General features: G+C 34.8%; 1 protein-coding gene across 1 annotated transcript; it reads right to left on the reverse strand.

The window, feature by feature from the left end:
* Nucleotides 1–3267: 3267 nt before the first annotated feature.
* LOC123533536 (nicotinate-nucleotide pyrophosphorylase [carboxylating]-like) lies at nt 3268–23598 on the reverse strand. The gene is made up of 3 exons (XM_045315192.2): nt 22930–23598; nt 14513–14644; nt 3268–8971 (listed from the first exon to the last, which is right to left on the reverse strand). Exons 1-3 carry the CDS (start codon nt 23515–23517, stop codon nt 8753–8755), a joined length of 939 nt encoding a protein of 312 aa, XP_045171127.2. The 5' UTR covers nt 23518–23598; the 3' UTR covers nt 3268–8752.
* Nucleotides 23599–24390: the final 792 nt, after the last annotated feature.

The following is a 24390-nucleotide window of genomic DNA, read 5'->3' on the forward strand; positions in this document are numbered from 1 at the left end:
CTCACCTGAGTGACATTTGTATCAGTGGATTTATTTATTTATTTTGTTGGGTTTAACATCGCACTGACACAATTATAGGTCATATATGACGACTTTCCAGCTTTGGTGGTGGAGGAAGACTCCAGTTGCTCCTACGTGCATTATTTCATCATAGCAGGAACCTGGGTAGAACCACCCACCTTCCGTAAGTCAGCTGGATAGCTTCCTCACATGAGGAATTGTACACCCCACATGTTGCTCGAACCAACATCGATGAGGTGTGCCAGTGGAAGTATATCATATGACATACATATAAAATTTATGATCCTAGGCCCTATATAGGGTCTCAAGTCATCATCACAAAACCATTTAACTGTTCCGGGTCACTGTGAGCTTGACCTTTGGCCTACTACCTAAAAGCTGAACTTGACCTGTTTTTATGACGTTACACCTGTGTAACAAAAATTATTTAAATCTGTGATGCCTTTCATGAGTTACTGTCCAGAAACCATGAAAACCAACAGACTGACTGATCAACAGACTAGCTCACTCCTATATACCCCTCCTCCAACCTTTGTTTGTGGGGATATAATTGTAGGATTTTAGATTTAGCATATCTCTATTCACAGGTGGTCTTTTTCACAAAATTTTATGTTTCATTGTGTATGTGGTACAGGTACTTGAAGATCAAAGGAAAAGGAGCTGTTAGTAAGCATGATGGCTTGTTGGAGACATGTAGGTAATGTTATTCTGCTGCATGCTGTGACCTTGACCAAACGACCTGGTATACATCTAGGGTCATCTGTTGACTACAATCCTGAGAACTGACAGCCAAAGTCTCATTTAACTATTGAGTAGAAAATATTTTCAGTTTAGAGACCATACTAGAGCTCTTCACATACTTAGATTTTTCAAACTAAAATGGTTTTTACAAGTGCACAGGCTACGATTAAAAATGTAAACAACGGACTCTGTCTATGAATCACTGGAATGAATGAATGACAGTTTTTCTTAGTCATAATACTGATTGATAGTGAATGCTAATGATTTATGTGTTGCAGAAAGGTATTTAGTTTGTAACTGTAATTTCCTATCAATTGAAATCCCCTCAAAACTTGTAAAATGACTGCTTATATTTGGACATAGCTCGCTGTCTTTGCTGTTCGACAGCTGCTTAAAGGGCAAATATATAAGATTCAGTGTAAGTTATATTTCACTGGTACTACTAGTTACTCTAAGAAACACATCAGAGAAATTTGGGCAGTTATGACTGATTAAAATTTTGGCAAAATTAGATTATATTTTTTCTTTACATGAAAATTGCCATAAGGTAAAAAAACGAATATGCCAATAATCTGGCGTACACCAAACATGTTACTGTCACAAAATTTATCCAGTTCACGTTATGTAGTTAGGAAGATAATAGGGGTGTATTCAAACTGCCTAGCTATAGCTACTGCTGTTACAGGGAAGTGGTAGAGTTCTGTCTTAGGTGTGAGAGGTTCTGGGTTCGAGTTTGAGATGTTTTAGCAAACAGTTTCATGGATCATTATTTAGCAATCAAGATGACACTTGTGAATGTTGAATCAAATGCATCCAAATAGAAAATATTCAATACATTATGCCCCTTTGATGTTTCTGCTCTCCATGATCACAAAATTTACTTTAAATATGAAAATTTAAAATGCTCATAACTCTGCCCTTTTTGTTAAAATATTGTCAAATATCTATTTTTGAAAAACATATGGACAACTGACAAGCTTTTTAACTTCATACCTAAGATTTGAAAAAATTAGGTACTATCTCAGTCTATAGAGTTCACTTTGACCATGACCTTTGTATCATATTAAATAATAGTAATTATAAGTGTAGATGCTTATGTAATAAAAAGATAATTAGATTTGTATCGAGAAATATGCGCTCATTCTTGGTGGAACAATACTGCTTTCCTAAAGTCGTGCAATATCTCCGCTGCAGAACTCATGCATATTTCTCAATACAAATCTAATAAACTATAAACACTGCGAACAACATCAATTTGCCAGAACTTGAGGGGAAAAGACGGAGACACAAATCTGCTACATTATATCAAAGAAACAATTAAACAAAACCATTGTCTGAAGTTAAGTCTGAATAAAGTGTCTTCATGTATAAACAACATCTCCTTAAAATTTGTTAGCATATTTGTACTTCTAACAGCTGACCATCTTTGACAGAAATCCATCCAACAGTTAATGATGACTTAAATGAACTGCAGCCTAAAGACTGTACACCATATTCTCTATCATATAATAAAACTAAAACTTGTTCTGATATGCGCATCTCTATAAGATGTGATTTAGCATCTGAGATGCTTGAAAATATTTGGATTTAGACACACTAAACAATCCAATTAAAACAAATATATTTCTGTTAGCAAAGTCAAAGAAAAAGGCAACCTACACAGTATATAAAATCAGACAGTATCAATCAAAATCTAGCACACTGTTACTTTCCCTTATCTATACAGTTGAATTTCAGCAGAGTTAAAGTTTTTAATTTTTGACGCCAACATTAAATCGCACTTACAGGATGAACATACGTACTGAGTCTCGCTGTACAAGGTTTCAGGTTTCATTCAATTTAATTTAATTTAATTTAAGGTTAAAAATTACATATTTTGCTTGTAAGAAGAAAAAAAATGTTCTAAATTTATTTCTGATTTTGGCATTGTGATGTGCACCAGTTACAATGTAAACAATGAAATTATTTGGAAGTATCTGGATTATAGTCAAAGAATCTGATAATAGCTTATAGAAAAACATAAACATACCGAATTATCAAAAGTTGTGCTAAAAATGTCAATTTGCCTGTAGATGCTAAAAATGCCACCATTTTAGGGTCACATGCTTTTACTATCACCACATAATTTGTTTGGCCTGATTATAAATAGCAATCAAGTTATTAGATATAATAATTTTTACAATGGAATGTAGTGAATAAACTACCTTTTTTAACATAATTCCTAATTTTCTACAAAAGAAAACATTTTAAAAGCAAAACAGTGACTTAAGTGGTTCCGGCAAAAAGATATTTTTAGTGGGTTTTAAATCTAGAATAAATGTGAAGTTTGCTTCTTCACTGTGATTTGATTTTGATATTTAACGCAACAAATCTAGCCAACAATTCTCTCTCTACAAATCCCAAAAAACTGTGATTTCAAAGTAATGTATTTGAAAAGAATAAACTCAAAAAAAAATATTACATGAACAGATGACAATCTATATATATATCAAAGGTTTTTGTAAACGAGATCAGAATATGTGAAATGACAATGTAGATCAGAACATGTGAAATGACAATGTAGATCAGAACAGGTGAAATGACAATGTAGATCAGAACAGGTGAAATGACAATGTAGATCAGAACAGGTGAAATGACAATGTAGATCAGAACATGTGAAATGACAATGTAGATCAGAACAGGTGAAATGACAATGTAGATCAGAACAGGTGAAATGAAGTGTAGATCAGAACATGTGAAATGAAGTGTAGATCAGAACATGTGAAATGACAATGTAGATCAGAACAGGTGAAATACTGGTGTATATAAGGGGTGTGTAAAAGATTTGTTCCTATTTTCACCATAGGCTTAATTTTCAAATGAGTTTTCAAGTGCCGCTGTGATTTAAACATTCAAACAAGAATGCATATCAGTTTTAGAAAATTGAATAAAAATATAATTTCCGGACAAACCGGAATCTTTGTCTATAAAACATATACATTTTGAAATCACTCAATTTCGAAAAGGCAAATATTTTCACTGCCCCCATCCACTTAATTATACAGTTTACATGTACTGGTCACTTAAATAAATTCATGGTTCTGGCTAAAGTAGCTTATAGTATATATTCATCAGAAAATGAAAACGTTCAATCAATATTAGTTACTAAATGGAAAAGTTAGCCTGTAAAATATTCAACAGCTTGATTTTATCCAAAATGGCATTATCCAAACTTGGCACACTTTTTAAATGTGAAATCTAGCTTACGGTCTACATGCCAAATTGCATTTGATGACATTCTTGTATACTAAACAGGTTTTACAGTAACAATGCAAGAGTCATGCAACAAAATCAATTCGACACTATTCGGTTTATTTGGGTAACAAAACGAATAGGAACGAATTTACTACATTTTTAACTATTGTTACAATACTTAAGTTTTAGCCATAATAATGTTTTAACATGGAAATTTTATAGCTCTGCACAAAAACACCTTAGCAATAAGGGTAATATATTATTCACATAATTAATGCTTCTATTTCATTGAGACAGTAACCTTATGATTGTTGTATAGAATTAAGTCACTGGTACCAAATTATATATCTGAATACAATACTAGTTCATTCATATCTGGTTTAAATGTGTAACTCTGCACTAATCTTGTGTAATAGCAAAAATAAATCTACTTTCAATATTATTCAATAATTATTATCAACAGTGTAGATCCATTTGTGCTGATGTGATAAAATATGATTAAATAAAGCTTAACAGATAAACAATAAAAAGTTTGTAAAAGTACAGGAACAAGGCTGTAACATAACTATAAATGGAACCCACTAGACATTCCACCTGTCTGATTATCTGGACTAGGCTTCGAGATAACAAACTTGAGTTTTGAGACCAGTCTAAGAATGCAGCCTTGCTATTGTTAGTTTTATATCATTTAAACCCAGGTAAACTAAAATGAGACAAATATCATGAGACATAAAAAGCACCTTTGGTCTTAAAATGAAAAGAAAAATAACAAAATTAATGTACCTTAATAAAATATAAATGCACTATAGATATTGCAAGATTTTTTAAAAAATGCTAATTGTACAATATATCTGTTAAATCTGTTATATAGTTCTACTATAAACAAGAGCTGTCCATAAGACAGCCAAGCTCGACTATTCGAAATATTGTCACAGAAGCAGGAAATTATTACTCAAAAGAGTTTTGAGTTCGAAAGGGGACATAATTTGACCAAAATGCATATCAGAGTTATGAGACTTGATGCTATCAACTAGTTTTATAACCCCAAAGAAACATGTTAAGTTTCAATTCAATATCTGCATTAGTTTTGGAGATAGTAACTTGCATGTAAAACTGTTGAATTTTCTAAGTCCAAAAGGGGGCATAATTTGCTCAAAATACATGTTAAGAGTTATGGAACTTGACCCAGTGAGGTTGGTAATTGACCTAGAAAAAGAATAAATAAGTTTCAAAGCTATATGCCTTTAATTGATGGCTGTATGTACTTGCATGCAAAACTTTAACCAGGATTTTCTAAGTCCAAAAGGGAGCATAATTTGCCCAAAATACATGTCACAGTTATGGGACTTGATTCTATCAACTAGTTTTATAACCCCGAAGACACATGTAAAGTTTCAATTTAATATCTGCATTAGTTTTGGAGATAGTAACTTGCATGTAAAACTTTAACCAGGATTTTCTAAGTCCAAAAGGGGGCATAATTTGGCCAAAATACATGTCAGAGTTATGGGACTTGACCCAGTGAGGTAGGTAATTGATCTTGAAAAAGAAAAAATAAGTTTCAAATCTATATGCCTTTAAATGATAGCTGTATGTACTTGCACGCAAAACTTTAACCAGAATTTTCTAAGTCCAAAAGGGGGCATAATTTGGCCAAAATACATGTCAGAGTTATGGGACTTGGTGCTATCAACTAGTTTTATAACCCTGAAGACACATGTGAAGTTTCAATTCAATATCTGCATTAGTTTTGGAGATAGTAACTTGCATGTAAAACTTTAACCAGAATTTTCTAAGTCCACAAGGGGGCATAATTTGCTCAAAATACATGTTAGAGTTATGGAACTTGACCCAGTGAGGTTGGTAATTGACCTAGAAAAAGAATAAATAAGTTTCAAAGCTATATGCCTTTAAATGATAGCTGTATGTACTTGCATGCAAAAACTTAACCAAGGTGTGACGCCGACGCCGACGCCAGGGTGAGTAGAATAGCTAGACTATTCTTCGAATAGTCAAGCTAAAAATGTAAATAATATCTTATAATATTGCATTTTGTACTATTTTAACAATTTTTTTAATCTAAATCTATTAACAATAATTATATCTATTCATTACCTAGTGTTTAAATGCTAATTGGACATTTTAAATTGTTTCTCAAAAATATTTCACCAATCCTTGTGGGTGAACAGTCTTAACTGTTTCCCTCCATGATGAGCAGTTTCATGTGCACCAGATATGCCCTGGAAATCATCTCCCGTCTGGTATGTCTTATCAAATATTCATTGACTGTGATTTATACAGCATTAATTGTTTAATATTAGTTGTATTATAAATTTGTACATATTAATTTTGTTTAGAAGTTTCTCAATTATAAACATGTTCAAAAATTAGTTAGTACAATGGTTATTTCATGGTGAACAAAACTGTTGTCTCTTGTTTCCTTGGATTTTACATAAAACATTTCGATCTGTTGCCCCTGGCCTATCACAGGGAAGAGGTCTAAACTCATGACAACATTCTGAATTATTGCATTACCGTATTAAGTGCCTGCCCATAGTCTAAGCTATATGACCTGTCTATATCTATCACATGCTTACAGGGCTAATTAGTCAAACAAGAGGACCATGATGGTCCTGAATCGCTCACCTCTTCCCACATGACCCAGTTTTGAGTATGACATCGTTTTTTCTATTATTTGACATAGTGACCTAGTTTTTGAGCTCATGTGACCCAGTTTTGAACTTGACCTAGATATTATCAAGATAAAAATTCTGACCAATTTTCATGAAGATCCACTGAAAAATATGGTCTCTAGGTTTTTCTATTATTTCACCTATTGACCTAGTTTTCGAAGGTACGTGACCCTGTTTTGAATTTTACCTAGATATCATCAAGGTGAACATTCTCACTAATTTTCATGAAGATCTCATGAAAAATATGGCCTCTAGAGAGGTCACAAGGTTTTTCTATTTTTATACCTACTGGCCTAGTTTTTGACCGCACATGACCCAGTTTCGAAACTGACCTAGATATCATCAAGGTGAACATCCAGATCAATTTTCATGAAGATCCATTGAAAAATATCGCCTCTAGAGAGGTCAAAGATTTATATAATTTTAGACCTACTGACCTAGTTTTTGACCGCAGTTGATTCAGTTTCAAACTTGACTTGCTAGATATCATCAAGATGAACATTCAGACCAACTTTCATACAGATCCAATGAAAAGTATGGCCTCTAGAGAGGTCACAAGGTTTTTTATTATTTGACCTACTGACCTAGTTTTTTTATGGCACGTGACCCAGTTTCAAACTTGAATAGATAACATCAAGGTGAACATTCTGACCAATTTTTATGGAGATCCATTCATAAGTATGGCCTCTAGAGAGGTCACAAGGTTTTTCTATTTTTAGACCTACTGACTTAGTTTTTGACCGCACATGACCCTGTTTCGAACTTGACCTAGATATTATTAAGATGAACATTCAGACCAATTTTCATACAGATCCAATGAAAAATATGGCCTTTACAGAGGTCACAAGGTTTTTCTATTATCTGACCTACTGACCTAGTTTTTGATGGCACGTGACCCACTTTCGAACTTGATCTAGATATCATCAAGATAAACATTCAGATTAACTTTCATACAGATCCCATGAAAAATATGGCCTCTAGAGTGGTCACAAGGTTTTTCTATTATTTGACCTACTGACCTAGTTTTTGATGGCACGTGACCCACTTTCGAACTTGACCTAGATATCATCAAGGTGAACGTTCTGACCAATTTTCATGAAGATGTCGTGAAATATATGGCCTCTAGAGAGGTCACAAGGTTTTTTCTATTTTTAGACCTACTGACCTAGTTTTTGACAGCACCTGACCCAGTTTCGAACTTGACCTAGATATCATCAAGGTGAATGTTCTGACCAACTTTCATACAGATCCCATGAAAAATATGGCCTTTAGAGAGGTCACAAGGTTTTTCTATTATTTGACCTACTGACCTAGTTTTTGATGGCACGTGACCGAGTTTCGAACTTGACCTAGATATCATCAAGGTGAACGTTCTGACCAATTTTCATGAAGATCTTTTGAAATATATGGCCTCTAGAGAGGTCACAAGGTTTTTCTATTTTTAGACCTACTGACCTGTTTTTGAAGGCACGTGACCCAGTTTCGAACTTGACCTAGATATCATCAAGATGAACATTCTGACCAACTTTCATAAAGATCCCATGAAAAATGTGACCTCTAGAGTGGTCACAAGGTTTTTCTATTTTTAGACCTACTGACCTAGTTTTTGACCGCACGTGACCCAGTTTTGAACTTGGCCTAGATATCATCAAGATGAACATTCTGACCAACTTTCATGAAGATCCCATGAAAAATGTGACCTCTAGAGTGGTCACAAGGTTTTTCTATTTTTAGACCTACTGACCTAGTTTTTGACCGCACGTGACCCAGTTTCGAACTTGACCTAGATATCATCAAGATGAACATTCTGACCAATTTTCATAAAGATCCCATGAAAAATGTGACCTCTAGAGTGGTCACAAGCAAAAAGTTTACGGACGGACGGACGCACGGACGGACGACGGACACTGCGCGATCACAAAAGCTCACCTTGTCACTTTGTGACAGGTGAGCTAAAAAGTACAAAACTAAAATTTAATTTCTGATGTCACCTAATAAAATACTTATTGAATGGCTATATCAGAACAGTTATGTAATATTTGAATACTATAAATCTGTCTATATCACAACTTCACAGGCAGGTTCCTTGGGTCTATACCCTCCTTGCGTACTTTGAGTGAGAAGTCCACAGTGTCATATCCCTGTGTTAAACGACTAAGTGATACAACATCCACATTTTCATCACAGTATTGCGCAATATTAGCCTCAGTAATTCCACCACTGGCTTCTATGATCAGCTTTGGAAATTTCTCTTTCAGAACTGCAGCTCCCTTTGAAATTGCCTACAACATTAGCAAATATACATATTAACAAGAAAGAACTGTTCAGAAGTTTTCTAAATCATGTACTTGGTCTCTGCAATCAAGCAGTACCATTTGAACAAAGTTGAGAATTTTTCAGTAAAATGAAACATTTTGAATAGAGTAACATCACTATAATTTGGTTACAAACCAAAGTCTGATGTGGATCCAACAACTTCTTCATGTGAACATTCTTTTTAAATTCTGATGTTTTTTAAGATACTGAATTTCATCCAAGCACCAGGATGGGGTCAATTTACAACAAGAGCACCGCCTATGGGTGCCATCGCTCGTCTGCAAGTGCTGGACAATATGTAAGTAAAGAGTTATAGTTCAGATTTTCTAAGTACAAAAAGGGCCATAATTCTCTTATAGTTTTTGAGAAAAGGTGGACCTAAACAAAAACTTTAATCAAGAAACTCAAATTTTCTAAGTACAAAAAGGGCAATAATTCCGACAAAACGCAGGTTAGTGTTATGGTTCATGGCCTACATAGTCACCTAATATTATGATAAACAAGTGTACAAAGTGTTTAAAAGCTGTAGCTCTTATAGTGTTTGAGAAAAAGGTGGACCTAAACAAAAACTTTAATTAAGAAATTCAAAGTTTCTAAGTACTAAAAGAGCCATTATTCTGACAAATTGCATATCAAAGTTATGGTTCTTGGCCTACATAGTTATCTAATGATGATAAACATTATTATGTGCAAAGTTTCAAAGCTGTAGCTCTTACAGTTTTTGAAAAAAGGTGGACCTAAACAAAAATTTTAACCAATGCCGACAATCAAGTGACAACAATACCTTGTAAATTTTTTTTTAACAAGAGCTGTCCGTAAGACAGCCAAGCTCCACTATTCGAAATATTGTCACAGAAGCAGGAAATTATTACCCAAAATGTTAAATATCAAAAGAGTTTTAAGTTCGAAACGGGACATAATTTGACCAAAATGCATATCAGAGTTATGGGACTTGATGCTATCAACTAGTTTAATAACCCCGAAGAAACATGTTAAGTTTCAATTCCATATCTGCATTAGTTTTGGAGATAGTAACTTGCATGTAAAACTTTAACCAGAATTTTCTAAGTCCAAAAGGGGGCATAATTTGCTCAAAATACATGTTAAGAGTTATGGAACTTGACCCAGTGAGGTTGGTAACTGACCTAGAAAAAGAATAAATAAGTTTCAAAGCTATATGCCTTTTGGTAATAGCTGTATGTACTTGCACGCAAAACTTTAACCAGGATTTTCTAAGTCCAAATGGGGGCATAATTTGCTCAAAATACATGTTAAGAGTTATGGAACTTGACCCAGTGAGGTTGGTAACTGACCTAGAAAAAGAATAAATAAGTTTCAAAGCTATATGCCTTTTGGTAATAGCTGTATGTACTTGCACGCAAAACTTTAACCAGGATTTTCTAAGTCCAAAAGGGGGCATAATTTGCCCAAAATACATGTCAGAGTTTTGGGACTTGATTCTATCAACTAGTTTTATAACCCCGAAGACACATGTGAAGTTTCAATTTAATATCTGCATTAGTTTTGGAGATAGTAACTTGCATGTAAAACTTTAACCAGGATTTTCTAAGTCCAAAAGGGGGCATAATTTGCTCAAAATACATGTCAGAGTTATGGGACTTGGCCCAGGGAGGTAGGTAATTGATCTAGAAAAAGGAAAAATAAGTTTCAAATCAATATGCCTTTTAGTAATAGCTGTATGTACTTGCACGCAAAACTTTAACCAGAATTTTCTAAGTCCAAATGGGGGCATAATTTGGCCAAAATACATGTCGGAGTTATGGGACTTGACCCAGTGAGGTAGGTTATTGATCTAGAAAAAGAAAAAACAAGTTTCAAATCTATATGCCTTTTAGTAATAGCTGTATGTACTTGCACGCAAAACTTTAACCAAAATTTTCTAAGTACAAAAGGGGGCATAATTTGGCCAAAATGAAGGTCAGAGTTATGGGACTTGGTGCTATCAACTAGTTTTATAACCCCGAAGACACATGTGAAGTTTCAATTCAATATCTGCATTAGTTTTGGAGATAGTAACTTGCATGTAAAACTTTAACCAGAATTTTCTAAGTCCAAAAGGGGGCATAATTTGCTCAAAATACATGTTAGAGTTATGGAACTTGACCCAGTGAGGTTGGTAATTGACCTAGAAAAAGAATAAAAAAGTTTCAAAGCTATATGCCTTTAAATGATAGCTGTATGTACTTGCATGCAAAAACTTAACCAAGGTGTGACGCCGACGCCGACGCCAGGGTGAGTAGAATAGCTAGACTATTCTTCGAATAGTCGAGCTAAAAATCAGACAAGCTAAAAATCCTGTTCTCATACATATTGCATCAGAGGTCAGTTATAGTCTCTAGACTCTTGACCATCTACAGACAATCCCTGGGTTTTGAGAATGTACATAAAGTATCTAAGTAAGTTTAAGACAGTGGACCAATACTGACAATCGTAGGAGATTTCTGCATTAATCAGATTTTATGGAAGGTCATATGCGCATTAAGCTATATTTAGGTCTGAAAAATGCTGATAGCCTAAACGTTACTAAATAAGTTCACGGAATTTGCCAAGCCTTATTACAGGTCCATTACCTTAAGGTACAAACAGTGCTTATCAAGTTTGGAGAAATTCTATCTAGTTAAGTTTCATTACCACCTGACTTGTTGTGAATACCATCTTACATGGCTACCACAAATTTGAAAACTGGCACTTACATTCATCAAACTTAATAGGGCTCAAACTGTTTAAAGCAACATTTAAAATATCATGTGTGAGAAAATGTACTGTCTGAACCTCCATTGCCAGAACAAGGTCCCCCCTCCCCCACTTCCCAATTCTATTTCTCTACAGATATATAAAACAATACCACTGATAATAAACATCATTCCAAAGAACTCTGTGGCTGGTCACAGAATATTCATAAATTTTAAAAATATTACTTCTGCATTTATCAAAACAAGAGGACCATGATGGTCCTGAATCGCTCACCTCTTCCCATATGACCCAGTTTTGAGTATGACGTTGTTTTTCTATTATTTTACATAGTGACCTAGTTTTTAAGCTCATGTGACCCAGTTTTGAACTTGACCTCGATATTATCAAGATAAAAATTCTGACCAATTTTCATGAAGATCCATTGAAATATATGGTCTCTAGAGAGGTCACAAGGTTTTTCTATTATTTGACATAGTGACCTAGTTTTCAAAGGTACGTGACCCTGTTTTGAACTTTACTAGATATCATCAAGGTGAACATTCTCACTGATTTTCATGAAGATCTCATGAAAAATATGGCCTCTAGAGAGGTTACAAGGTTTTTCTATTTTTATAACTACTGGCCTAGTTTTTGACCGCACGTGACCCAGTTTCGAAACTGACCTAGATATCATCAAGGTGAACATTCAGATCAATTTTCATGAAGATCCATTGAAAAATATGGCCCCTAGAGAGGTCACAAGGTTTTAATAATTTTAGACCTACTGACCTAGTTTTTGACCGCAGTTGACCGAGTTTCAAACTTGACCTAGATATCATCAAGATGAACATTCAGACCAACTTTCACACAGATCCCATGAACAGTATGGCCTCTAGAGAGGTCACAAGGTTTTTTTATTATTTGACCTACTGACCCAGTTTTTTAAGGCACGTGACCCAGTTTCAAACTTGACCTAGATATCATCAAGGTGAACATTCTGACCAATTTTCATGAAGATCTATTCAAGGGTATGGCCTCTAGAGAGGTTACAAGGTTTTTCTATTTCAAGACCTACTGACCTAGTTTTTGATCGCAGTTGACCCAGTTTCAAACTTGGCCTATATATCATCAAGATAAACATTCACACCAACTTTCATACAGATCCCATGAAAAATATGGCCTCTAGAGAGGTCACAATGTTTTTTCATTATTTGACCTACTGACTTATTTTTTGACGGCACGTGACCCACTTTCGAACTTGACCTAGATATCATCAAGCTGAACATTCTGACCAATTTTTATGGAGATCCATTCACAAGTATGGCCTCTAGAGAGGTCACAAGGTTTCTCTATTTTAAGACCTACTGACCCTAGTTTTTGACCACAGTTGACCCTGTTTCGAACTTGACCCAGATATCATCAAGATGAACATTCAGACCAACATTCATACAGATCCCATGAAAAATATGGCCTCTAGAGAGGTCACAAGGTTTTTCTATTATTTGACCTACTGACCTAGTTTTTGAAGGCACGTGACCCACTTTCGAACTTGACCTAGATATCATCAAGATGAACATTCACACCAACTTTCATACAGATCCCATGAAAAATATGGCCTATAGAGAGGTCACAAGGTTTTTCTATTATTTGACCTACTGACCTAGTTTATGACGGCACGTGACCCACTTTCGAACTTGACCTAGATATCATCAAGGTGAACATTCTGACCAATTTTCATGAACATCTCATGAAATATATGGCCTCTAGAGAGGTCACAAGGTTTTTCTATTTTTAGACCTACTGACCTAGTTTTAAATCGCATGTGACCCAGTTTCGAACTTGACCTAGATATCATCAAGATGAACATTCAGACCAACTTTCATACAGATCCCATGAAAAATATGGCCTTTAGAGAGGTCACAAGATTTTTCTATTTCTTGAACTACTGACCTAGTTTTTGACGGCACATGACCCAGTTTCGAACTTGACCTAGATATCATCAAGGTGAACGTTCTGATCAATTTTCATGAAGATCCTTTGAAATAAATGACCTCTACAGAGGTCACAAGGTTTTTCTATTTTTAGACCTACTGAACTAGTTTTTGATGGCACGTGACCCAGTTTCAAACTTGGCCTAGATGTCATCAAGGTGAACATTCTGACCAATTTTCATGAAGATCTTGTGAAATATATGGCCTCTAGAGAGGTCACAAAGTTTTTCTATTTTTAGACCTACTGACCTAGTTTTTTATGGCACGTGATCCAGTTTCGACCTTGACCTAGATATCATCAAGGTGAACGTTCTGACCAATTTTCATGAAGATCTTGTGAAATATATGGCCTCTAGAGAGGTCACAAGGTTTTTCTATTTTTAGACCTACTGACCTAGTTTTTGAAGGCACGTGACCCAGTTTCGAACTTGACCTAGATTTCATCAAGGTGAACATTCTGACCAATTTTCATGAAGATCTTGTGAAAAATATGACCTCTAGAGAGGTCACAAGGTTTTTCTATTTTTAGACCTACTGACCTAGTTTTTTACGGCACGTGATCCAGTTTCGAACTTGACCTAGATATCATCAAGATAAACATTCTGACCAACTTTCATAAAGATCCCACAAAAAATGTGACCTCTAGAGTGGTCACAAGCAAAAGTTTACGGACGGACACACGGACGGACGGACAACGGACGACGGACGCTGCGTGATCACAAAAGCTCACCTTGTCCCTATGTGACAGGTGAGCTAAAAACAAAACAATTTTGGTGGGGGTTTTATACTATTTCAGTCATTTTTGACAGTAGTTATCATTACCTCAGGTGAGAAGTTATCTAGCATAACCACATCACAACCAGATATAGCTGCCTCCTCTGCCTCCGCAACACTGCGACACTCAACTTCAATCTTAGTGGAGAACCCTCCTACCACTCGAGCATCTTTCACTGCCTGAAAGAAAAGAAAGTAATCTTCTATCACAATACTATATTTAAAGTGGAATTATGTGCATTTTTCAAGTAAAATTCCAGTTGAAATAGATGTGTGTGTAAAAAGGGTAATTTAAATGGAAATTATATCTTTTAACCCAATATACCAAACTCTTCCAGTTACAAGTACAAAACAATAACTTTCCAAAATATGAATTTTCTTATTTTGACTGGGGTAGTCTTTTTAAGAAAGGTCAAACTGCATGCAGGAGTTGCTTCCCTTCAACTTCAGAAACCTCTACCTCAGTGAAATCACTGTGTAGAATACTGAAGAAAAGAACTATTATTTTATTAGTCCAATTTCTTTATTTCCAAAGCACCAACTTCAAATACTTAAGCGGCATTATTGTTCATTTAACACACTTAAATGCACAGCAACCGAACATTTTATGCTTTTTTGCTTTTATAAAACATTCACCAAAAACACACAAAGTGCAGTAAGATGCGCATAATGCCACTTTAACTAATTTTTTACCTATATACAGAATATAAAATAGAGAAAGTGTATATGAAGTGGTGAAGAACTTATAGGTCTTCCTTCTACTGGAAAACAGGGATACAATTTTAATCTAACAATCACATTGAAGGTTTACAATGGCTATAGAACTAACCTCAGAATGCAGCCTTCTTACTGGTCATTTTTGAAACTTTTAAGAGCATTGATGTTAAAAAAGAGCATTTTTAAAACATGCTGAAATTGTAACAAAATCCATATTTTTATCATCACCTACACTCAGTATGTGTTGTAATGCTAATAGCAGGGGAGGAGGAAGTAGGGGAGACTGGTCCTGACCCCTAACTGTCTGTGAATAAAATTACCAAAATAAATATTCAGCTGCAGCTTATTCTTCAAGTGCAAAAAGTGGTAACAGTGTCTCACTATATCTGGTATCACCTGTAGATCACTTACAATGTTACATATAATAGTATCCGACAGCCTAATAAGAAATTCCATAACCTTAATCTATCAACTTTTATCTGATATGATAAGATATCCTGAAGAGCAAATTGATTCTATTTCTTATGCCAGATTAAAGATTTCCAATTTATTTCACAGATCAATGCAAACTTGACCTCTGCAAATGAATGTTAAATTTAATACAAAATTTGAGATACAATCAATCAAATATTTCATATTTAAGAAATGATCAATAAAATGTAACTCTTAACATTCAATTGATGTGCTTTAAAATGCCAAGTTTTACCATTCAGAAATATTAACATTTACTGACATTAATCAAAACAACATTTTAAAAATTAACAATTTTTCATGCATTCTGGTATACCTTACTTCCATTTTAGGTTAAACAATTTCATTTCATTTCATTTTATTGGCATATTCAGCAAAATAGTTTGCCTTTGGCCATTTACAAATGCATACAAGAATGGCAAAGACAACAATCATATATACAAGTACAGCGAAACACATACAGTATTATCATATCAAATATCATAAGAAACAGTCATAGCATCCAGGATAGTTTTACGTAATTCAAAAGCTTCCTTAAAAAATTTCGAGACATTACATAACACCTTTTTATTTCTGGTTGACATCAAATTATTGAATTTGTTTACGGAAGGCCACGATATGTGGCCTAGATATGTTTTACGTATATCTGCATACCTATTGCAACACAGAAGAAAATGATATTCCGATTCCGTAACATTTGCATTACATAATTTACAAACTCTTTCAATTCTATTAATTCTTCTAAATCTACCTACTTCAATTTCTAATGTATGTGAAGATAATCTTAAAGGTAAAATGTACAATATTCAAACCAATGCAAATATCACACATTTTTCTACAACATAAACAGACATCATCATTTTTATAGCCTGTAAATACTTTTGAAAACATAACCAGAATCTGATGGTCTTTTTACCATGACAGCTATTAATACTAATGGATTTTAAAACATTTTTATTTTCAGAATTGATTGTAACTGAAGAAGCACAGGAAGAAGTGTCCTGTGGCTATTTTGGCTTTTTGTCTACAAGGTCAAGCATGGAAGAATGTGTGACCTTGCAGTTAGTGGTGGCTTCACTGAAATAGTTAAGTTCTATTTACCACTTACATGCATCATAAATTATGACACATACTAGAAATGTGTTTCCATATGACACAGATGCCTGCACTGCACAGTGCACCCTCCCCTTCCCCCCCCCACCCCACCTCAACTCCCATGTGATGTCTGTAAGTAACGGCAATTTGACAGTAGAACATGAATACTGAAGTTACAAATAGGAAAAGAAATAAGAATGTTCACATCTATTTCACCTTTAAATGCTTAAATATTTCATAGTCTTGGTGAAAGTTTGTACAAAGTTATTTGAATATCCTTCTATGCAAATAAAAGTTATAGGCCAGATAAAAAAAAAATAACACAAAATGTTCAACCTTTAAGTTAACTATAGTTAGATTTTGGCCTTTGAGCTGGGGGTTCCAAGTCCTGAATTTTACACATTTTATTATTATGGTGAATGTTTGTGCTAAGTTATATCAATATTTACCAAATTGTTCACGGTCACACACATGCGCACACGCACACGCACACACATCCCAAACCCTTCCCAACACTGACACATGAGAAAAAACAAGAGGACAATGATGGTCCTGAATCGCTCACCTGTCCCCACGTGACCCAGTTTTGAACTGAGTAAAATGTCGTTTTTTTCTATTACTTGACATAGTGACCTAGTTTTTGAGCTCATGTGACCCAGTTTTGAATTTGACCTAGATATCATCAAGATAAAACTTCTGACCAATTTTCATGAAGATCTCATGAAAAATATGGCCTCTAGAGAGGTCACAAGGTTTTTCTATTTTTAGATCTACTGACCTAGTTTTTGATCACAGTTGACCCAGTTTTGAACTTGACCTAGATATCATCAAGATGAACATTCAGACCAACTTTCATACAGATCCCATGAAAAATATGGCCTCTAGAGAGGTCACAAGTTTTTTTATTAATTGACCTACTGACCTAGTTTTTGAAGGCACGTGACGCAATTTTGAACTTGACCTAGATATCATCAAGGTGAACATTCTGACCAATTTTCATGAAGATCCATTCAAAAGTATGGCCTCTAGAGAGGTCACAAGGTTTTTCTATTTTTAGACCTACTGACCTAGTTTTGGAACACACGTGACCTAGTTTCGAACTTGACCTAGCTATCATCAAGATGAACATTCAGACCAACTTTCATACAGATCCCATGAAAAATATGGCCTCTAGAGAGGTCACAAGGTTTTTTTATTATTTAACCTACTGACCCAGTTTTTGATGGCACGTGACCCAGTTTCAAACTTGACCTAGATATTATTGAGGTGAACATTCTGACTAATTTTCATGAAGATCCAATGAAAAATATGGCCTCTTGAGAGGTCACAAGGTTTTTCTATTTTTAGACCTACTGACCTAGTTTTGGACCGCATGTGACCCAGTTTCTAACTTGACCTAGATATCATCAAGATGAACTTTCAGACCAACTTTCATAAAGATCCCATGAAAAATGTGACCTCTAGAGTGGTCACAAGCAAAAGTTTACGCACGGACGGACAGACAACAGACGCTGCGCAATCACAACAGCTTACCTTGTCACTTTGTGACATGTGAGCTAACAAGGCATAAGCTTATGTTACAAGAATACCCAATTTTCTTTACCATTCTTTGGGTAAATAAGAGGGCTAAGATGGCCCTAGATCACTCACCCGAGTTTCCGAGCTTAAACAGGCCAGACAATGTGCAACTTTGGAAGAAGTCCATAATATGCTCTAGGTATTGATAATTGAAAGTTCCACAAGCAGTAGAAATTGATTACATATTAAATAAGCGTGACAAACAAAAAACAGTTCAAATACTATATGCTTCTTAGCTAAGGTATTTAAAACTGGGTGGAAAAAATGCCTGCAGACAACAGGAGCAGGCTGAAGGAGTTTTGGAACGTCTATTTATAATCTGCATTCAAGGACTCATGCCAAGTTGTTTAAAGGCATTTTTATATTTTGCTCAAGTGGCCCTTAAAAGAGGGCCAGTGATCCCATTTTAAAAGGTTTGGAAGAGGATCTCACAATGATTCAACAGACCAAGTTTAGTGGAGGGACCAAGCGCCCCTGTTTAAATAAAATTTTGTAAAGGACCTTTTTAGCTCTTTTTAAAGGATTTTTTTTAGCTCTAGTGGCCATTAAAAGGGGCCCAGCTCACCAAAATTGAGCAAATTGGGAGAGGACCTTATAATGATGCTACAGATCAACTTAAGCAGCCCCTAAAAGAGTCAAAGAATCTGCATTTGAACAAAATTGGAATTGGACCTTTCAATGGTGCTTAAGACCAAGATTGATGAAGAACCATCAAGTCATTCACGAGAACAATTTGTTTACATAAAAATGCGTTTTTAGGCTTCAGTTAATTAGAAATTGTATTAAGAAAACTACTTTCAGATATTTAAACTGCGCCATAACTGATCCTTAACAATACCAGTTATAAGAAACCTATTTCTTACTAAGTTTATTATGAGTTAATTGTTTGCCTTTAAGTGTAGCAGAAAAATCAACAAAAGATTTTCCATGATTTACAATGATGTTTGATCCCTATGACCAAGTCTAGATTTCATAAATATAAGAAAGAGGTCCTTGAATCCAAAAGTTGCTCACCTGAGTACCGTTGCTCAAGGTTACTAGAGGTACACCGTACTAAATGGCATTTTGTTGTAAAAATATTCAAGGTGATGTCAATCAAATGTCATGTTTTGTAATTATCAAAGTTGATACAAATTCTGTTACCCCAAACAAAACTTATAAATTATAATTGATCTCAAATCTAAATATATATACAAATTGTAATTGTACATGTAGTATATTCTTTACCTTTGAAGTAGGAGTTGCATACAATGACACCTTGCTTTTTTGTACCTTACCCTATAAACCTTAACCCAGGACTGGAGATAACTCCTAAACAGCTAATGTTACTTAAATTTTGAATCCTCCAATCATACAATCTGTACAAATCAAGTTTCTGCATCTCCTGAACCAGGGCTTTTCATCAGAAAATTGGGAAGAGGCCTCGGCCTTTCAAATTGGGAAATTTATACGTGATAATTGTCCATTTTGGGAAAAATAATCGACCGGAAGTTAACACCGAAAGGCAAATTAAATTTATCTTCCCTGAAACACTGACTAAAATCCAGGCCATGGAACATGATGGATTAGACTGGTAATGCGTCACACGTGGTTCTGTGTGCTGTTAGACTATTGTGCGACAAAAAATCGATACCAGACAAACGCTTCCTCTGGAAATACTAAAATGTAAACAAAATTTTAACCATCTGTTGGCATGATTTTGGGAAATCTTACCTTGATTTTGGGAAATATCTCTGCCACAGTTGGGAAAAAAATAGTATATTTTTGGACTGGAAAGTGACTTTATACAGGCCTCTATTATATAAGGATGAAAAGCCCTGTGAATCTTGGAGATTGACCTGTTCCCAGGTCAAGCTATGATAACATAATAAGAGCTACAAGAGCATTAGTGAAAAGCAGAAATTTAGAAAAAAACAAAACTTATTTTTAAAATTAAAAACAAAAGTATCTAGCCAGTAGCCAGACTAAAAATAGTCACATTTTTGATTATCAATCCAAGCATAACAATCTGCTTAGACAAGAAAAGTTTTATTAATAAGGTCAAATCACAAAAGTGATTTCTAGAGTGTTACTAGCCTTTTCCTATATAACTTAACCCTTTGATCAAGTTTAAATACCCAGGTAACCTAGTTTCAAAACTGCCATTGATTTCATTAAGAAAAAGGTTTTAACCAGATTTCACGTTACACAAATTACTCAGCATTGAACAATTAATTATCATGTAAAAAATATTGCCTTAGATGTGTTAACTAGGTTTATTTATGATATAACCCAGTGACTAAGTTTTTGACTGAAGAATATCCCATTTTCAAACTAGGTCCAGATTTTGTAATGATTAACATTCTGGCTATGTTTTGTTTTTCAAGTAAAAAACCTGGCCTCCTGAATGTTTAATTATTTTTTTCATGATCTGACAACATGAACAAATTTTTAATTTAAGATGACTCAGTTTTGAACCTTACTTATATTTAATGAAGATGACATCTGACGTATAGTGACCTAGTTTATACCCCAGATGACCCAATATTTATCTTGTCTAAGTTTTCATAAAATCAAACACTCTGACAATTTTTGTTCTCCTAAAAAAATGTTAAATTTATGTGGCCCAGAGATAACCATCTGACATGTCTTAATGCGGGCAAACATTTGATTCACTTAAACTCAGCTGATTTAATACTAAATTATCAATTGTACTTTCCATTGTTTCTACTCTATTACACAGGTACTTTCAATTGCTGTGAACATACAATAGGACCACGATATTGCAATTATTATTCAATACTGACATGCAAATTTCACATCAGATGCTTGACATCCATTTAAGACTGCATGCATATGTAGTAGTGTTACAAAGTTCTTTAACATTTATCATAAATAAAAAATCTTAATTGTACTTGGCTGTTTGGTTTTAAAAGGCAAATTTATATTACCGTAATAATTCTATTTATAGCCCATGCTCTAATAAACGCCCAGTCCCGACTTTTTGTTAAAAAAACGGCCTTTTTTAAGAAAAAAATAAAAAATACGATGTTATATAAAATGCGCCCATCCTATGAATCTTAGAAAATAATCCTACCTTTATCAGTTAAGCAGCGAGTTTTCTTATTTCCCTTCTGATGTAAGATCGTACATCACTTTTCTTGTCTTTAATTCCAAATATTTTATATGAACAAGATACTTTAAAGGTTCTAATATGCATGTTGGTATAGTTCCGAAAGGATGATTATTTTTATGAACATAACCTTTTATGGCTGCTTTAACTGAAACTAACACACATGCCGCCATATCATATGTACATGTAATGTGTATTGACCTAGTGACATGTGCTAATGCAAAGGCGCGCGCTTTTCTTAATTACGTCACGTCATAGTCTGGCATTTCGAGACAGGGGTTCCGCAAGGGAAATTTGATCAATACTGGATTCAAGGCGCTTTGAACTAAAACAATAGGGTGTTGTTTAAATTTGCTTGAAATTGACAGAATCACGAACAAAAATACTTAATACTATATTCAAGACAGAATGAATTAAATTTAATCATGTATTTTTGAGTTTAGCTTGGCCGGTTATAGTACCTATCTAGTACGGCCGTTATCGATTTTTGTATGACTATCACATCATTACTTTCTTACAGTCACCTATATGTTCGAATAAATATTGCATCAAGATTTTGAATGTTTGCTAGTGATTTGTCTCTAATATTCGCCCATCCCTAACTTTTGAGCCGACCACGTTTCTAATAAATGCCCGGGCTATAAATAGAATTATTACGGTATTTATATAATGTAAACAAGAGTGCCAGACTGTCACAAAATACGCCGGTCAGATGAAAACTGTTTGACTTTTAAAAGAGAGTGGACAAGGATAAATTGCAATTTTTACAGTAATTCAAGGGCCATAATCCAAGAGTACCTGGGGCGATTTGGTTGGTTATCAAACTTGGCTGAGATATTATGCCCACAAACAATGTCAGCAAGTTTGGTAAAGATCGGATGAAAACTGTTCGACTTTGAGAGCGGACATGCTTTGGACGCCGGCTGCCTGCCCACCACTGTGTACATAATACGTCCAGCTCTTTCAGAGACAGGCGTATAATAGAAGTATCAACATATATGCACTCGTTCCTTCAGTTCCACAGAAAGGTATTGTTTAACTTAGGCACTTGTTCTTTCAGTTTCCCAGAAAGGTATTGTATGCAATATCTCCCTTGCAAAACTTGTGCATATTTCTAGATTCAAATTCTATAACAGTTATTTTTTTTCCCTTTTGGGAAAAAGTCCGGTACCGGATAAATTGGGGAAAAATAGCGGGTTTTTTTACTCAGATTGGGAATTTTTATAGTTAATTAATAACATCATTTACAATACTTCTAAAATCCTTTAATTCCATATAAATAGCATCAAACAAACTGTATAAATGGTAAAATCATGGTGAATATCAATGTAACTAAGTTTTCCTTCTGCAATCATCAAAATGCAAACTTAATTTGGTCATTTGGGGAATTTTTGGATGATATTGGGGAAAAAAGATTTGGGAAAAGGTCCTCTTAGTGGTACTTTATAAAGAAGGAAAAAAATCGCTGTATAAATACTAAGGTATTGTATACCTGTGAAATACTTCCTGCTGTCCAGATATGATTATCTTTCAACATAATCATTGCCGAAAGGTCATATCTATGTGTTGACACACCACCAACAAGAAGTGCATATTTTTCAACAAGTCTAAATCCTGGGGTAGTTTTCCGGGTTCCTGCCACTTGGCCAATCCAGCCTATTTTTTCAACAAGTCTACGTAGTCTGTAAGCAGCAGTTGCTATTCCACTAGCTCGGGTGATGATATTCAGTGCTACCCTTTCCCCTAACAATATTTGGCGTACTTTTCCAGAAACTGTAGCTACTGTTTTAATAGGTTCATTGAACGATCCTTCAAGTACATTTTCCCAAGTAACAGTACAGTCAAGTTCTTTAAAGATTGCATCAAAGAATGGCCTTCCTGCTATAACTCCTGGACTCTTCATTAGCAAAACTGCTGTTTCCTCCTTTTCACCAACAACAAACCCACCATAATCGAAGTTTGGAGTGTCTTCTTTAAGCCATTCCCTGGCTAAATGGCGTATTGTCAGTGGATGTAACACATGGCTTATGTTAGGATTGTGTATGCCATTTAAGACTGCATCATCCCTACTTGACGACATTTTTGTTAACTTGACAAATAACTCAATATTCCCTACAAATATTCATTTCGCGAACTCAATGTTGACATTTACAAAGATGAATAATTTTCTTTAAACGAAATTAATTCAAATTGTCTTACAGAGTTGTCGCCCATACTGATAGAATACCACTAAATCAGACCGCAACTTACGGTCACATTATACTAATTTGGTTCCTAATTTAACCTTATTTTCAGTATTTTAGAGCATTTAAATCATAGGAAAAGATAGTATCACAACATGTCTTCTTACTAAAAATAAAAAGAGAAATTGATATGTAATGCTACATATGTTATACCAGATGGTAATTCAGTCCCTACTATGCCAGATATTAGGATAGACCCTGGATAGGTACAAATGGTATTGAGAAACTTCTCAGCAACCTGAACCCCCATAAGGCCAGTGGTCCTGACAAAATCAAGCCTATAATACTTAAAACTCTCTCTGTAGAACTATCTCCCATCCTTGAGGTCATATTCCAGAAATCCCTGGAGGAAGGTTCACTTCCAACCCAGTGGAAATCCGCATATGTTGCCCCCATTTTTAAAAAAGGTGATGGGTCAAATCCAGTAAATTATAGGCCAGTTTCATTAACATGTGTCCTATGCAAAGTTCTTGAACACATTGTTTCCTCATCTATTGTTAAGCACTTCACCAACCATGGTATTCTGTATGACCTACAGCATGGATTTAGGGAAAAAAGGTCATGCGTTACTCAGTTAGTTATGTTAGTAAATGATCTGGTCACCTCAGTCTACAATAAGAAACAAATAGATCTTATACTTCTAGATTTTAGTAAGGCTTTCGACAAGGTTAGCCATGAGAAAGTCCTACTAAAAATGCATGAATATGGAG

Source organism: Mercenaria mercenaria, chromosome 12, assembly GCF_021730395.1.
Source record: "Mercenaria mercenaria strain notata chromosome 12, MADL_Memer_1, whole genome shotgun sequence".
NCBI classification, from domain to species: domain Eukaryota; kingdom Metazoa; phylum Mollusca; class Bivalvia; order Venerida; family Veneridae; genus Mercenaria; species Mercenaria mercenaria.